Source organism: Alosa pseudoharengus, unplaced genomic scaffold (genome assembly GCF_046254945.1).
Source record: "Alosa pseudoharengus isolate Yale_2024_CS ecotype anadromous, Long Island Sound unplaced genomic scaffold, YU_APseudo_1.1 YU_APseudo_1.1_scf_9, whole genome shotgun sequence".
Taxonomy (NCBI): Eukaryota; Metazoa; Chordata; class Actinopteri; order Clupeiformes; family Clupeidae; genus Alosa; species Alosa pseudoharengus.
The window spans coordinates 14,751,719-14,770,438 of record NW_027468881.1 but is presented as its reverse complement, the minus strand read 5'-3'; the positions used below and the strand labels follow the sequence as shown (position 1 = coordinate 14,770,438).

Below are 18,720 nucleotides of genomic sequence, written 5' to 3'. Positions count from 1 at the left end.
CATTCTGCCTTAGCCACTGGTGTCTGACTGTGACAGCTAGTTATCATGCCCTGCCCTTTACCAGATGTTGCCAAGCTGCTAGCATCCCCACTTTTAAAAGGAAAAGAAATGAATGTGCCTTTTTCGGCTAATAGAGCAAATGTATTGCTCGATTGATTTTAGCTTTATTTAACTGCTAGCCACTTTGCTTTGATGTTGACTTGAGGATTGAAATTCATCATTCTTTTAAATGGCAGGCCTGCTAACATGCTAATTTGATAACCAATGGGACCATGAATCCAGTAATGGGTGGCTGAGCAAATGAGACAATGTGTTCTTCCTTTTGGATGAGGACGGCTGGAGTTACAGGCCATTAGCATCTCAATTCTGACATGCTGATGTTAGCTGAACTGTTGCGGAACATATATAAACATACTATGCACACTTCACAGCTGTGCAGATTTATAACTCCCAAGCCTGTGGTGGTCTTTTTTAACATCCACACATTTTTCTTGAATGGTTCCCAAATGGTTTTAACTGTAAACTCTTGCACACGACACTCTGCTTGAGGATTGCACTACAGTGAATTGTCGGTTTTCTGGAGAGACGAAATCGGCAGACAACATTTTTGAACAGTTTGCCAACCATTGTTTTCACTTTAAACGACAGCGTCCAAATAGTGGTGATCAACAAGCAATGAAGTCGGTGGTGTAATACTGGAAGCATGTGTGCAATCTAAACAACACAGTTCTTAACTTATCTTAGATGCTCACTCCACAACACACATCTGTGTTTATGAAGTACAAATGCACACCTGTTTGCTATAGCCTACCTACATAAGCATACTACTACTCAAACTTAAGGCACTCAAATGTGTTTGTGCAATGTGGGCGAAATCCGTTCTGTCTATCACTTTGCTGCACACCCATCATTTTCCCACAGCTCCACTGTCTTTGGTATGGCAATGCATAACTGTCTCTCTCTCCTTCACTCACACACACACACACACACACACACACACACACACACACACACACACACACACACACTCAAGCATGTTTGTGCAATGTGGACAAAATCCTTTCTGTCTATAGCTTTGTTGCACAGTGCACAACCATCATTTTCACACAGCCTCACTGTCCTTGGTATTGACATGCATAGCTGTCTCTCTCTCTCTCTCTTTCACACACACACACTCACACACACACACACACACACACACACAATACACACACACACACACACACACACACACACACACACACACACACACACACACACACACACGCATAGGCGCAGGTAGACAAACCTACTGGAATAGGACAGGTTTGCATCCACACACAAATCTTAATCACCATTTAGTAGTCCTGACACCAATTCTCAGAGTGTCCTTTTTTATCTAGATGTCTCATTCGGCTAATGGCCCAGGTATCCTCTGCCTTGAAGGGGGTTGGGGCTAATATTTCAAACTGAACAGGAACTGAGCCAACAGGTCCATTTACGAGCAGAGAAAGAGAGAGTGAGTAAAAGAGAGAGGGAATGAGGGAGAGAGAGAGAGAGAGAGAGGGAGGGAAAGGAGGGGGGGCTTAAACTGCAGGCAGACTGCGGCAGCAGGGAGTGACGTGTGTGTGTGTGTGTGTGTGTGAGAGAGAGAGAGAGAGAGAGAGAGAGGATGAGAGAGAGAAGCAGAGCGAGAGATGAGAGGACTGACATGGAAACCCCCCCTAGGACTGGCTGTAGCCACTGTAGCATAGCCTAGCCTAGCACTGAACCGGATAGACCTCTCTCAGTGCCTGTGGATATGGAAGTGGGCAGATGGAGTGCAGAGACGCGCTAATGAATGAACTTCAAGTGGCCGGCACATTAGGCTCACTCAAACCGGCGGCAATCTGGCCGTCCCGTGGCGAAAGCGTTTAACACATCAGACATCAGGAGTGATGTGGACGTGGGATGTGTTGCTGCCGTTGCTGCTGCTGTTGTTGCCGTCCGCTATCGGAGGTCAATCTCACTGAGTCAGCGCCAGTGTTGCCCAGAGGATGGATGGATGAGTCAGAGCTGCACTTGTTAAGGACTTGCATGTGAGATCAGTGACTGTCCCACCTGGATTCACACACACATACACACAGAGAGAGAGAGCGAGGGCTGCTGTGTGCTACTATTTCTTGAGGGTATGTGAGTACAGAATTTACTTTTCTAGTCATGTGACTTTGGCTTTCTCTTTTAATACTGCCTTCCTTTCTATTTCATAACAGTTCAACTTCCTGAATGACATTGATAATATTTAAAAAGAAAATTGTCAGTCATGGCATCCTGTTTCAATGGTATATGAATACATCTGTGGGGTTATTCTAAATTTACCTCTGACACATTTGAATGGCGTTTATATGGAATTTCAAAAATTTGCCATTGAAAAAAACCTCAGCCCATTGACAGGCCAGTACCATTGTTACCCTTTGTGAGAGCTTCCTGTTTCCTCCCAATGTGTTCTGCGCACCAATGAAACAGCTAGGCCATGGATGCAACTGTAATCCAGGAAAAAACATCCAACTCAGTTTGAGGGGAGCCACTGACCATCTAACATCATATTTGGTTCCCGCTTTCTCTCGTGACAGCAGCTTTAGACAGAGCAGGTAAGAAATCCAAACTGTCCTATTCTATAACTTACCAGGATAATGTTATGTGAGAGAGAGAGTATAATTGCAGTGTTCCATGGTATTTTTTTGTGAATCTACAGTTTATATGGAAATAGCGTGGCACTGTGGTTACGCTGAGTCGGAAAAGTAAACTAAAATCACAGAGGTGGTGGAGACGCCCAGTATGGCTGGATAATTGAGAGTTTAGTGTTTAAGTACAACATTTACTTTCTACTAAAAGGCATTGTGGAGCTCTGTCTCACCCTTGCTCAGCCACTGATCACACACACACACACACACACACACACACACACTCACTTAACAGGTTGCACTGCTATGTAAAGGCTGGCTGTTTTAGATTATAGACAACCTTCAAAGAACAGTCAAGGCAGTTAACTGTTAATGGTGACATACTGATCTTAATTCTGACAATGAAAGTGTTGCTGTCTCAGATCACGAATCAATGTAAGACACCATTATTTAGATTTTAGATGGATAAGTCACTCTTTCAGACATACTGTACTGTAGAAAGATGTGCGAGTTGATCCTTTCATTTTGCTCAAAATAGTTGACAGTTGTATTATAGAACAGTTTGCTCATTTTAAGGTTTTAGAGCAACCTACTTTGAAGAATCCCTCTCTGTGAATATTCTTGGCTTGAGGTACATTATCTAAGTCTAAGGACACATGTTTACTCTAAAAGAACTTAGTTATGTTTAAGTGTTGTTATCATGATGGGAATGTTTACAAAAATAGGCTTTACACAAGCTGACAACAGTGTTTTGCTAAAGAACCCAATTGAATATACAGACCAATCATTAAACACATAATCATAGGCCCCCATTTTAAATGTTATGAAACCTGTGAAACTGCTTGTATCATGTGAATACATCTCCATGAAGCTTCTCCTTAGGCTTAAAAAGGAATGACACATCCTGACTGTGACTGTCCTATGGGAAGGTGGTCAGGGACTAGAAATGAAAGTATGCCTATTGCCTCTGTTACTTTCTCCATTCTCGTGGAAAAACCAAGTGGTTTGAAACAATGCGGTGAGTCACGATAGAGTCACCAGCAGGTGTCAGACTGATGTCACATGAGCTGTTGGGAAGAGGAAGGTCACATCAGACGAGGGCAGGAAGAGCTAAATTCACCCACTCTATGAGAGGTGGCCCCGGATGGCCCACACAGCGCGGCCATTGTTTTGGGTCTGATGGTGAATCAGTAGGGTCCGATAGCACTATGTAGACAATGTTTTGGTTTGTCGTGTCAGTGTTTATTTAGCTGGTACATGGAATTGTGTTGATACGTGGGATTACTGGAAGTTTACTGTTACGGTCGAAATGACTAATGTGTAATTGAGATACACATTATTGAGATGATGGATAGGCCTACATCTAACACATCACATACAGTATGAATTGTGCCAAAGAATTTTTACACAGACTGAAGTGTGTGTGTGTGTGTGTGTGTGTGTGTGTGTTTCCGTGTGTCTGTGTCTCTGTGTGTGTTTGTATGTTTTCATATGACCATTATCAAACACTATGAGAAAGAAACACCTACCCTCCAGCAGATGGCGCTCCAGAGCTTACCAACCATCTCAAGGCCCAAGCACATGGAAATACCTTGTTACTTAATTTCTCTGATTTTTTTAGATATTCTGTGTACCTGGTAGAGATTCAGATTTGATGTAGTTATTCCATTCATTTGGAATTCAGCCAATATGGATATGCAAAATAGTAAACTTGCAGTAAACAAAATAGGCTACAGTCAAATACATAAACATCTTGCTACAGTGTAGGCCTACATTGGCCCAGGAATTACAAGATGTGACAATTTTGGATGGAGGTCATTATGACCTTACAAAATGAATATGATATTATGATTATGATAATTTCTTCTGTAATTTTGCTAGTGCTGAGTTGAACATGTATAGAATCGTTTAGCTGTTCTGGTGTTAGCATCCACAACTCCTGATAGCTGCTGAATGCTTTGTGAATACATATTTTAGAAGTAACAACATTTAATGTACCTTTAATTTGTCATATAAGATGATCTTACGTTTTTCCAGAGAGGACAGACTGAATCTCTCTCTCTTTATCTATAGAAATGAGTATCTGGCGCAGCTGCCAAAATTGAGTGTTTCTTTGTGTTGTCCTTATTATGATAATATACTGATAATATGTAGTTTGTTAGCTTAGCTCTCTCTCTTTGCTTGGGATGGAGTAGTGCTGCTGCTGAAAGGGAAGACTGACTGACTAGAGCTGAGTTGGGCTGTTTGCTGTGTATTTAGCCTATTTGTTTCACATTACATTGTAGGTGCCATGTTTGACTTGTTAGAAACTTGTGGATGTGGCTGGACCACACCATTTTCCCTCAGTTATCCCCTTCATTCTTTCACGCAAGCTCACGTCACAGACCACTTGGAGGTGCAAACAGTATCAGGGTGTTGGTTGATTTGACCATCAGTTCACTTCGAAACAGGCACCTTACTTTGGATAGACAATAGCAATATATCATAGTAGTGATTAACGTCAAAAAATCTAGACTGGAGTAACTTGGCACCTCCGATATGTTAAAGGCACACTATGCCGGTTTTTTTAGCTTAATATGCATGTTTTTTCGCTTAATTTACCTTCCTTTAACCGCTTCAGAGTCATTGGAATGGTTATATGACTTTTTTCGGGTTGAATGGTGGCCGTCTCGCTTCCCCCTAGCGCCTGTGAGCGGAAAAAAACACCCTTGCAACTGTGGGCCGACGGCCTCAGTGTCAGGAAGTATAACGAGTGTTACAAATTGCTTTACTGCATTCAAATACACATACACGCCAGGCACCGGCTAGAAAAATTTATGGAGTTTCTCAGACATTCGTCATGACAAAGCCAGCGAAAAAGAAGCAAAAACCGAGAAAACAGTAAGGAAATTGCCAATACTGCATAGTTTACCTTTAAGTGTTCTAAAGACATCAAATAGCTTGTTATTACCAAAATGATAGCCAAGGAGCCAGAAGTGAACACACATGGCTATAAAAATGGTGCTCCCATTATACAAATAAACATGATAAGCCAGCTCCTTTCTATGTGATCTCAATGGCGATGCAGCATTTGTTTGCACCTCCGACAGCATGGCGTACCTGGTTACTACCCAAAAACGTCCACAAATGCCCACAAATTCCCACAAATGTCCACAAATGTCCATATGTTTGTGTGAAAGAATTGTTTGTGAGGCTGCATTGCCTGGTAGTGCCACATTTTCTCAACCATAGGTACAGTATGCTACTCAGCAAGACCATGGACAATTAGGCTATACACATGCTGAGCTGCATAAATGTCTTGGGGGGAAAAAAAGTCTTGGTGAACTTTGGCTCAATGTAACAAGAAGATGCTTATTTTTTACTTCTGTTTCCTGCAACTACTGTAGGCCTGTTGTTTCATAACTGGATAAGTTATGAAAATGGGGGAGAGAATATGGTGCTAGTGATGATCCATCTCCATCTATCAAGCACTAAAGAGCCTGTCGGCGAAGCAAAGATGAACTACTATATTTGGACACAAAGGCGGTTACCTTGACATACATTTCCCTTGATTCCAAACAAGGGTAAAAAAAGAATAGCTGACTTGTTGCCTCTGCCTGTCTCAAAGCATTGATATTCGGCTGACCCACATTTGTGCCCACGCGCTCTACTCCTACACGTCTCTGTGTGAAGTGCATTCACAGCTCTGTAAATCCCCCCTGTGCACCCACTCCTCAATGATGCCAGTTGAATAAATATGTCAGTTAGGTAACACTGGTGTGGTATCACAGGGAGGGCACATGAGTAGGCTACACGCTGCAGTTTGATTCTCCTTCGGCCCTTTTGTGAGACACAGCTCAGCTGTGTGTTGTGGAAGTAGATACATCTAAGTCACTGAAACACCAACAATCAAACCTGTAGGCAAACAGCAATTAGACAGGAGAGGAGTACACTACATCACCTAGACAGAAATAGTCAAGACAATTGCAGTGTGTATTGTTTCAATACAATACAATTATTCCTTGTCCAGCATATGGAAACAGTACAATCTAGTGGACAAAACTGGTATCACAACATGAACTCATGATGCAGTTGAATAGAGCAGAGGGTCTCAACGTGGGGTCCACGACCCATGGCCAGAAGCCTTACAAATAATTTGCTTTAAATTATAAAGTTGTGATTATCATTTTTAAAATTCATATCTACAGATGACAACCCGTTTCACCTATAAAACAAACAAATTATGTCTATTTGCCCCCACCCACTTCAACATGTAAAGCAGCACTAAACAAGATTTGCTCTCAGGGTCCCCCTACAATTGAGAAGCGCAATAATAAACAAACTAAATATGCGTCTTTTGCAACAAGGTATGAACATAACTCTGATATAATATAGAGTGACAGTGACAAGTAGTCTGTAGAAACAGATCTCTGAATTCCTATAGCATAGCAGCTCTTTTCTGTTTCGATTTTGTACCCAAACACAAAACTGACTAGCTAGCTGACGAGCATGGAGAAATGTTTGAGTCAGTCCACGTCGTCAAGTGATGCAAAATCCCAAGTTTAAAAAAACACCAAGTTACACACCTGCCAGAAAAAAACAGGATAGTGAACCTGGCCACAACTTCAGAGGATACAAATGGCATATTCTTATGAGGGGGCCCCGTCGTCAGAAATGTTCTCCCCCACAAGAGGTCCTTGGAACCAAAACGTTTAGAGACCTGGAATAGAGTACAGTAGTGTAGGTGGTCAGCTCAGTCTTGCGAACCTACGACAATAATTTTACTTAAGGATAATCTCACTTTGGTTGATCCATTCCTGATCATTAGCTGGAGGACTAATTGTCCAGAGATTTTTCCCCACAGTACTTAAAGGAAAGCTCTGTGCATTTTTCACAAAGATCTCTGTTTCTCAAAATCACCTTCGAGAGCAGCCAGGCAGCTACAGTGCTACTGTAGCACTGTAGCTGCAGCAACTCGAGCTAGGTGGCACCGATTTTTTTCGTTTTTTCCCCCCGTACTGACAGTAGGCCTACTCGGGGACCTTGAGAAACAGAGATCTAAGTAAAAACTCTCTCATTGGTTGTATAGCCAGCTAAATACTAATATACAACTCTTATGTTCCTTCTTTTATAAATCAAATTAAATTCATTAAATAAACCATAATGGATAATTCCAGTTAAAGAACATCAGGTCAGACTTAACAACACAAAACGACCATATTTGTAGCTGCAGTCAGACCCAAATCAATGCCAATATGGCAGATCTTACACTGAAAAATGAGGTACTTCACAATTGCACCCTGATTGCTAGAAAGGCCGAGAAGCTCCTTATAGAACCGCTTATCTTACACCATCCAGCCAAAATCCTCCTGGGTTGCCACTGCTTGGATTTCTCTTCATCAGTGTCAACAGCTGTTGATGATTTTCTATCGAGGACAATTGCTGTGTCACAGGGATTAGGCCGCCACACCAGTGCAAAATGGCTGCTGAAGTGGGGGTATGTGTGTTCCATTCTGATTATAATTGTGTGACTGCCCCACTAGATAAGGGGGCATTTGTAGCCTTGGACATGGAGAGGAAGGAAGTCGTTAGAAAGATTAACTTATGTGGTCTTGAGTTTTTTTTTACTCTTACAGTATGGATAATGTGCATTGTGGAAACCATCTAGAGGCCATGTTTATGGTATGCTTACCAATGTGTATAAGAAGTGAAAGCGCGTTCTCAAATATTTGGATTAATATCAGCACACAAACTTATATTTATGTGTTGTGCAGCTGTGTGTACAATGGCTTTCAGATGTATAACAGAATGCTCTCATAGGTCCTGCAATATGTAAATAACTACAGCTGTTATTGGGGCCTGCTGGACATGAAAGCAAAAAAAGAAACCTCAGCAAAATCAAGACTGCTGTTAATGTACTGAAGTTAAGGAATCTTTTCAGTGGACCAGTGCAGCCTCCATGTTTGATGTTGAACAACACTTTCTGTATGTTTGGGTGGAGCAACAGAACCATTATAGTGCAGCTGCAGCTAATGGTTTAGTCATGGTAACATCAAAACATATGCAGCACTCTCTGGCCTCTTTGCTTTCATCTGATGTTGACATTCTTGCCATGCTAACGTGTGTTGTGGGTTTTTCAGCATGTGACAGGGAAGGGCGGTGTGCTAGCGAGCGGTAAAGGGGTCTGTGTGTGCTTGTTCCCTTATTCTCTTAAACCTTGTGATGCTCTGTGTGTTCTCACATGGCTTCCTCACTGAGGATCCTTGGTTCCTCATTAACTGTACCCGAGCCGAGCCATTGCTCGAACACCCCCACCCATACACGCACACTCAAGACACAACCCCTGGAGGTAATGTGATGACTTACTGAGTTTACGACTGTAATATTGCATTATAGAATACCTCCAACTGCCACTGGTAGAGAGGAAACGTATATACACACACACACTTAGCACAAATACTTAGCACACAGCACAAACTCTGATGCACATGCACTGCCCTGCAGATAGTCACTACTCTGTTGCTGCTGGGAAGGACAGCACCAGACTGCTGGTGAGGATGAGTGTATGTGTATTTTGTGTCTGTTTTGTGCTCTTGTCAGTCTAATTTTGTCTATGAAATCTTTTCTACATAAATACAGAAATGACTACCTTTCATATCTGTGGTATGGCTGAAATGTGAGTGGTGTATATTCCAGTGTAAGATATTGTGTAAGTTCCGCTATCTCTGTTTTCTTTTGTAGTGGATACGTTTCTGTAACAAATGTACTTTAACTGGTTTCTTCCTGGCCCAAGGATAGTGTTTCCATTCATCTATTGACCTTTCCACATGCCCTGCTATTTGAGTGTTGCTGCAGCATATTTGACTTCTATGTAAACAAACTATATACATGTAAAGTGTGCAGTGATACGTTGCACTAGTGTCTAGACAGTCGATAAAGATTCAAAATGTACTTGACGATTAGTAATCATGGTACTATGTGTCTGTAATTTGTTTTAGTTGTCTGTGTGCTCAAATGTCAGCGTATAGTGTGATACATTTTCTGTCATGGTGAATCGTCTTTTTTTGCGTCAGCGATTTCAGTGACGTTAGACAGAGTGGGAGAATGGCCTTGCATGTTTACAGCTCCTAGAAGGCCAATTTATTGCATTACATGGGAATTTGGAGGACTGCTCAAAATAAGTTAGGCTCCTTATTCATCACGACTCAATTTATCTTATGTTCTGGGCTCAATTTTTGCACAGGATGCAATGAATATCCCATTGTGCATGACAAGTTAGAGCGTTATATTATGCGGTTTTGGAATTTGCATTCAAGATTCTCATATGGTAAACAGTTGACAGTTGCCAGTTGTCATGGGGTCTGAAAAGTAAACAGGTTCTCAAAATTGCACTGCATTACTGTTTTTTTTTTGTCCAGTAAAGTGCTGCAGCTCTATTTGTGCACTCCATAGTGTTGTCCCTGGGTGCCATCTTGTTTTCCCAGGGCAGCTAAGAGTGCAGGACAGTAAATCAAAGGCATGTGATTGTGAGACAGGATGTTGTGTGGTCAACCGTCGCCATGGAGCATTCTGGCACATTAGCCAGATAGGACTAAAGAGGTCATGTGTAGACTTCTGTGTGATCTCTCTCAAAGTGTCGCAGTAAAATATGTCCCTCTGCGTACTTTCACTAATTTCCCCACCACATTTTACTTTGATGTGTAAAGGTCAATCATGTATAAAAGTAAGTCTCTTGTTTGTCTCTTATTGTCCTTTTTTGGGTTTCTCTCAGGCCATTTTAGTATTCCAGGTACATAGCAGTCAACATTGAAACATTGCATAAAGCCTTCTTTTCTTTCCCCTAACAATGTAGAATACAAATAAACTTCTCCAGAAAGTGGAACTATTGTTTTCTTCCCCCTTCGTTGTTTTTCACTGCCTGTGGCTTGTTTAGAGGTTGCGCTGCCAGGCAGCAGATGTCCTGGTTCAGCTTATGGTTCAGCATGCGTGGGGTCTCCCAGCAAAACCCAGCAACACTGGCAGCAAACTGGCCTGCGTCGTCCATTGGGCCGCACTTTGGAAACACTGACAATGCCCTAATCTATGTCCAGATTGATTGTGGAGCCTTTGGTTTGTTTTCTGATGACTGGCATTGACATAGCTGGCACAAGACTGCTAAACTCAGTGCTGATGGAGTACACTTCTTGGAAAAACTGTGTGTGTGTGTGTGAGAGAGAGAGGCAGTGTTGTGTTTGAGTGTTTGTGGACTTGCATTGTGTATTGACTGGTGGGAGACAAAGTTGCCATGGGAGTATTTGTACACAGATCTGGCTTATGTTTTCTCCCTGCGGCAGAGAGAGTGGCGAGGCAGCATGTCTCCACTGAAAGGCTCTTTGGAGGGAAGGGTGAACACGGAGGGCGGAGCAGAGAAGAGTGAACTAGAGGACTGCTGCTTCGCACAGATAGAGCTGGCAAGGCCTAACAGGTCTCCTGCTGAGAAGCAAACAGTATATTTATGACACAACACAGCTATGGCAGCCCTGCAAGCAGGCCAGTGTCTGTCATTACTGCGTCAGTTTAACGTCCCGAGATTGAGTTTGCGGTCGGCAGCTGGCATTCCTTTGCATTCAAGGGCAACATGCCGCTGGCTCGTGACCGAAGACCTGGACAAATGAGATGCGGTTCACCGTGAAGTTTGAAAGAAGTTGAGCCGTCGTCGTGACGACCAAAAGCTGAAACCCTCAGAAATGGGAACGGATTAGCATTTACGCAGTTATGTTTCTTGGGTCGATCATGCATGCCATGTTTGTAGTACTTTGTGTTTTGTGGGAATTGAACCCATGATGTACTGTATGTCATAACTACTGAGTTGCTGTAGCTTAAAATAACAGTGAAAAAGTCCTTTGATTACTGCCTCGATGTTTTGAACTTTATCAGGCATCACACAGTAGCTCAGTCTCCTTTACCACACAAGGGCCATGTAATCGCTGCAGGCCCATGGAACACAAACTGTCTGTTCCTTAAAACTTCAGCAATGTATTTCTGCACTGTCCGTCACTGCCAGAAGAATGCTTACTTCTCATTTATGTCCTTGGCTTGATTTCATCTTAAAGCCTTAAGGGTATTTTGGGAGGATTTTCCCAGATTTGTCCAAGCGCCCCCTGCCTTTATTTCAGTCCCAATCTGGACAGATGGTGAGCTAATAGCTCGCTGAGAGCCGCTTCAGTGAAGAGTCTTCACTACAAGGTTACTCTTCTTAGCTCTTGATTTCCGAAGGCCTGGTAAAAACATAAACATTATTTAACTCCTCTCTCCCTCTTGCAGATTGAATTCAATGCTGTGGTTTTCATGCACTGCCAAAATCAATGTGGAGACGATGTGAAAACGATATTTCCCCTCTGTATTCAGGTCCATATGCGCTGGATAATAAAAAAATAATAAATAATATTCTTCAAGGAAAATAAACTTTTTGAGGCTGTTAGAACACTTTACCAGTTGGCCTTTGTCATGTCCAGTGGATTATTTCAAGGTGTAGTTCAGACCAATAAATTCAGATGGAGTCACTGCTTATTGTTGGTGACATTTAAAAATATAATATGACAATCACAAAAAATGGTATGGCCTTATGTGTTGCAGCTTGCAATAAGTTAATCTGATCATCCTGTTACATGTTGCTTAAACTCCACTGTCTACATTATAGAAACAATCCAGACACACAAAAGCCTGTCCATTATTTATTCGTTCAATAAGAATTTGAAATAGTGCATTGATGGTATTGTGGGGAACTTAAAAACTATTGTAATCATTGTAATCATGTTGGATAAATTAATAGAATCGTGGACTATGTGAGATGCATTATTTGTCCGATATCATTTTCACAGTTCTTCTTTTTCCAGAGGAGGCGCGGCTGATTCCAGTTGACCATGAGTGGAGGGGTCAATATGAAGACGATGCCGAGGGCCCAGGCTGGTTCTGGTATCCCTCTCCCCCGTAGCAAGCTCCCCTCACCGAAGCCTGAGCCCAAGAACCCTATCAGGGGCCTGCCTCGACCCAGCACCCAAATCCCTGCCAACGCTCGTGCCACCACAACCACCAGCTCCTCCAGCAGCAGCAGCAGTAGCAGCTCCTCCTCGAAGGACCTCTTGAGGGACACAACCTTGAGGAACCAGCATCTGCTGCTCAAGAGGGGCTTGCCTGCTCCCCGGGTGTCCTCTAAGGCACAGGTCAAGCCCCAGGGGGTACGCTCAGCGTTCAGCAGCCCCCAAGTGCGCCGAAAGGAAGCGCCACGCTCTAAAGACACCCTGGACATGTGCAGAGGAGCGGACAACCTCCAGTACTCGAGGTCAAACGACAACCAGAACTTCCTCTGCGGCAACCTGAGACCTCAGTCCAGGAAGACAGACAATATCCCCAACCTGAACTCCTGTGACCTTCCCTGCGTCCTTGACGAGGGCAACAACGGCTCGACATCAAACGGCAGCGACATGACTTTTCCATCTTACAGATCGAACAATGACAACCTCCGGCACGCTCCGGATGCTTCCTCCTCCGCCGCTGCCCCCACCGCCGCCCTGTGCTCAGTCTCCCCTGAGGTGGAAGAACGTTCTGGTTCGAAGAAGAAGAGAATGCGTCTGAGGCAGAGTGCTTCCAGCAGCTTCTCGGACGAGGAGATGTACACTCCAGAGGACCTGAGCCCCTCCGGCCCCACACTTGAGACCCCAGTCACGGAGACCCCAGTCCTGGAGATCCACACCCCGGCCCTGTCCACCCCTCTCCAGGAGGATCCCCGCAGTGTTGACCTCCTGAGAGGAAAGCAGAATGCAAGAGTAAATATGGCCACTGTCCCTCCATTCAGATACAGGTAAGTGCTTGTGAACTTTCCCACTGTCCTCTGGTGAGCCTTTCCTCTACATTTAACAAAATTATCACTGTAGACTGCTTTTTAAGTTTGTTTTCAGAAAGAAGGGGAACAAATGTAGGAATTATCACAGCTTCTTCTGGTACAAAAGCATTTGTATTCATACGTTGCCTGTAAACTAAATTACCCCCAAATTATCCAGAGAAAAACACGTTTATTTTATGACAGTTGTTTCCTCTTTGCCAGGATACCATTATTCCCCTGTCATAAAATTAGCCCACTTATTTTTGAAAGGTGGTCCTAATTTTTTCTATTATGTTTGCCTGGATTCGCGCCTCGGCTGTATTGTTCATTGTGCGTCCTCTCGCGGCCTTGTCTCTTTCTGCTCTGTATCCCTCAAACATTGGATCAGTCATGCGGGCCATTTTGAGCACTGGTTTTTAAAGTAGCACCACTCACCATGGCTGGCGGGGTCTCGGAGTAGGCGGCTGGGCGGGCGGGAGGAATAAAAGCTTCCTCTTGCCCAGAGCCGGCCAGATTACATGCTCTGATGACTGGGCAGCATGGGCCTGTGGGCAGTGGGTACGTCAGGCCAGGGCTTTTTGAGAAGGACCTCGCCTTGCCTTGCCAATTTGAGAGCGCTCAAGCAAGTCAGACATTTATTGTCAGATGATGTCCAAATGACGAATGGTGTGGAAATGTCTATGCCCAAATGCCACATTGAAGATGAATTATTTTTATGCCATATCTGCTAATTGCCATTTTTAGATAGTTCAACAGTATAAGACAAATAGTGTCCCTACTTAGACAGTTGCCAATATGATTACCTCATACCCTGTGTCCTTTTTGACCCAGGCTGCAGATTCAGGAGGAAATCTCATCTTTGGAGGATTTCAGTGACTCCTCAGACTCGATTGAAGTTTGCTGTGAGGACCTGTCAACCGGTAAGTCAAGCTGTCTTATTTGTCCCACATATTAGTGTGTTCAAGTACGGGTTCAGTGCTTCACTGCCAGGCCTGTCCTCAATTCATAAGACAGTTTCACTTTTGATCATAGTCCATAACACATACCAGAAACATGTTTGAGTGCCTGGGATGGAGACTGAGGTGACAGCATATCTTTATAAGAGTCTCGATTGAACACGAGACATGGACAGCACAGATGAGCGTCAGCCCACTTCCATTTTGTCCTGTTTCTGCTCCTGCACTGCCTGCGGCGCTGCTGCTGCTGCTTAGCCTTGGACAGATAGGCAGAGATGAAAAGGAGTTGCTTCTCCTCCCCGGCCCCGTCCTTCAGCCGAGGGAGAATGAAGCCGTCACAATGGAGCAATCAGGCCAAAACCCAACCGATGCTTGGCCAACAGAACCCGGCCTGACCCCTGTGGTGAGGCTGTGGTGTGGGCTCTTAAGACAGACACAGACGTGACGTTAGACAGCCACCAGCGCAGGACTTAAGAAGATATCTCGCCGTGAATTTCCTCTTTGATGTGTTTTGCGAGTAAAACTACACAGGCCACAAACTCCAGAGCATCCTCTATCAGTCTCTTTGAAGAAGGCTCGTTGTAGAAGAGGCAGGCTTTTTGGGGTGCTTGAAAGGGTTAGGGCAGTTTTAGATTTTAAACAGAAACTCTGTTTTAGATTTTAAATGGGCCTGCAATTCCCTTCAACTTTATTTATTTATTTATTTATTTTAACTTTATGTACTCATGTTGATCAAGCCATCAGAAGAAAAAAACAACAACATTAAAAGTAGATTAGGAATATTCAAATAGTATAGTTTTGGATGTTTTGAGTATCTTCCTGACCTACAAAGCTAGATGTCCTCGTTTATATAGCACTTAGATAAAACACTCCTCATGCAAACATTATTTTAACTGTTTTATTTGTCACTTGTGATTTTTGATCCATATTAGCCATATTTTGTTACTTGTATACAACCCATCCTCCACACAGTGCTGCCTTTACATGTAGTGGACAAAATGTACAAATATTTAAATCCAAAAGTAAATATAGCTTGTTTACAAAACAAACAGTAAATATCAAGAATACAGTGGTTTACTGGTTTTTTAACACTCCCCCAATGGGCTGGCCCTTTTGCAGCCATGTGGTCTGCTCCTGACTAAGATGTGAAGGACTGAATGTCACATACTGTATCCCTGTTGCCTGGAAGATTGCAGGGTGCGTCTTGGGGATTTTTTCGCCGGCTTGCATGTTTTGTCAAACTGACGTCAGAAGCAATCATACTGAGTGCAGAACACATTATTTTTCAGTGCTTGAGATTGGAATGTGAGGTTACACTTTCACAGTTGGATTCGTAGATATATCACAGATCCACACAGCTTTGCATTCTGGCCTGAAGTCAGACAGTCTGGAAATCGGCATCGTACGGTGTGAGATCCCTGGTTCCTTTCTAAGTGTTTCCACTGAAAACTCTCACCCAGGGTGTGAAGGCTGATGTTGTAACTTTTTTGAGTTGAGAGGAAAGGGGAACCAAAAATCAGACAGTTCTTTTGAAACAGACGATCACATTTAGAGCTTGTTACCTCTAGTGCAATAAAAAACACCCACTGATTTCCCACCAACTCCCTTGCGTAATATAAATGTTTGTCGTCCAGTACAATTTCATGCATATTCCAAACTGTTTAACAAATACAATCATTTACGGTGTTCTGTTGAATTTTGTGGACATTAACCCTTATCAATGCAAGCCCAGAACAATCTAGATCTATGTCGTTTAACCATTTATATTCAACACTGATCAGCTATGGATGTGATCACATAGTATTGCATTCAGATGTATGTCTGTGGCTATAAAAGTACAGTAAATCAAAAATGTATAAAAGAACCTTTTCCTGACTGGGTGGATAACTTGAGGTAACCTCAGACTAACTTGCGTCTTTGTTGGTGAGCGGCTCCACCGGTCAGTATAAATGTGTTCTTTAATATACTGCCAAGCCTACGCCAGCGCCCGGCCATCAAGGTGGGCATTCTAAATATCTAACAAAAACCCCACAGTGCCAACTGCGGAGTTTAAACTTGGCATGAAGAGCTCCTGATTGCGCTTTCAATTAGACAAGTCGTTTTGGACTATGCTGACCTCCCCAGCGCTCCCTCTCTCCCCAGAGGAATGAGAGCATATGTCTGGGTCGCCAAATTCAGAGCATTCAGGGCATTTGAGAGCCATAGACAGATGCGGGCCAGCAAGAGATGTGTGATTCGATCTGCAGATCGTTTTTCTTCTGTCACAGGGGTGGGTCTTACACACACACAAACACACACACACACACACACATACACACACACACACACACACACACACACACACACACACACACATTATCTCTCTCTCTCCCTGCTGGTGCGACTCAAGGGTCCACTTTAGAGGGTCTCTCAGTGCAGGGCTGTGGATGCATTGATTAATGACTTCATGTTCTGCAGACAGCATTTAAGGGGGAAATGGACTAGAACCCCTGAGTCTCACTCCAGCATTCCACAGTGTTCTCTCTGCACCCAATGCCACATCGACCCCCAGTCAGTCACAGTCAGTCTACACTGATTCTCTTAAATTGATCCCACCAAAAATGCTGTATTACTTAATAAAAATACAATGGACACTGGACTTTAAGTATTAGACAACAGAAGTTCTTCAGTTTTGTGCCACTTGACCTATAGAGATCAAAGGAAGCTAAATACAACACTGGTAAGCTGTCTTTTGTTGAAAAGTCAAGAAAACTCATTTAAAGTCAGACCTCAAAACAGCTGAAGCAGAACAATAGGATTTCTCCTCCAAATCCCTGTACCTGTTGTGCACATGAATTAATCTTGTTAACTAAAAACCTTTACAAATGAGTAAATCACTTTTCAGACTAGACTTTATCAGAGATTCTCTCTTTTCTAAAGGATGGTTTTATCTGTGAATTTGAGCCTGGTAGACATTAAATGTGCTGCAATACATGATGGGAGTTCATGAGATACTTTCTAACAATTTCAAAGGGATTGTTGTAAAGGTAGCTGCTGTTTATCATTAAGCATTTTCAGACTTGGATGTATTCTCCATAATTTCAAAACATCTGCCATTTTCTCAGTCTTTCTTGTGAAACACTGGCACCCCTGAGGCAAATCAGAGATAAATAATAAAAGTTCCTGGAAGTTTGCTCTATGTGATTTCACCATGAATCACCAAGGATACCCCTGTGAGGATCACCCAATACACACAGACACACACACTCTCTCTCACACACAAACATAGTCACACACACACATACAGACACACTCACACATATGCACAGACCCACACAAATGTACACACACACACACACAGGCACACACACACACACATACCACACACACACACATACACACACTTTTGGCATTTGAACATATGGAACTAAGGCATGTCAGACCCGCAAGCTAGCTGTTGATTTGCACAATTGTAAATACCATAAAGCTTCATTTGGCAGACAAATGTGTAAAGCCTATGTAGGACTGTAATTCTGTTCTTGCTAGGCCTGTAAAGAGGATGTTGTCGTGCTTCCAGTGCACGAGATGCCAAACCAATGGGAACTTTCAGCGCATGCATCTGTCCAGAAAATTCCCAGACATCAGGGAATCAGTCTTGTTTTGCTCAGTCTGTTGTTGTGACTGCATTCCTTCTCCACCCGTTTAAAACCACACTATTTTGTGAGCCTCTTTTTGAGTGTCTTTCTAAGTTTGATCAAAATCAATATCCTTTTAAAACAAACAATCTGGACACCGATTTTTTACACAATTCTGTAATGTAATATCACTCCAACAGTGCATTCCCACATGATTCCACAGCGTGCAGCATTAGTTTCTGATTTCAGAATCACAACCATAACCACAGTCACAATCAGATTCAGATTTTCAATCATTTGATTATTTGGTCGAGGAAGTTGGTACGTACAAGGAGTTTGGTTTTGGATGATGCTGTCACTTGCAGACAGTAGGAACAAAATGATTCATACCCCTGGCAAATATTGATTTAATGTTTTAATGTTTTCAGATTTTCTCTTGACCAATATGTTTGTTCTGACTGAAAATTACACTGCCACAGGGCTAAAGGTTGTAAGACAATGTGGTAGAAACATGGAATTAAAAAAAATGTTTTAATATTTTTTAACATTTTTATGAAAAAGGCCATGTCCAAAATTATGCATACCGGTACCCTTTTTAAATAATCAATGGAAACATCTTTATTTGCATTCACAGCTAGCTCTCAAAAAGGTTCTTATGATACCTACTT

At 42.9% G+C, this 18,720-nt stretch overlaps 1 protein-coding gene across 2 annotated transcripts in view; it reads left to right on the top strand.

Annotated features, from left to right (window-relative positions):
• Window positions 1-2,501: 2,501 nt before the first annotated feature.
• Window positions 2,502-18,720, top strand: part of nav1a (neuron navigator 1a) — a 95,896-nt gene continuing 79,677 nt past the window's right edge. Inside the window, exons 1-3 of one of the 2 annotated variants that reach the window (XM_076276956.1) lie at window positions 2,502-2,609; window positions 12,497-13,461; window positions 14,314-14,402. In XM_076276956.1, coding sequence (XP_076133071.1) covers window positions 12,524-13,461; window positions 14,314-14,402 — 1,027 coding nt within the window. In that variant the 5' untranslated portion in view covers window positions 2,502-2,609; window positions 12,497-12,523. Of the gene's footprint in view, window positions 2,610-8,947; window positions 9,173-12,496; window positions 13,462-14,313; window positions 14,403-18,720 lie in introns of those variants that run through there. The other variant, XM_076276955.1, reaches the window with a different exon arrangement.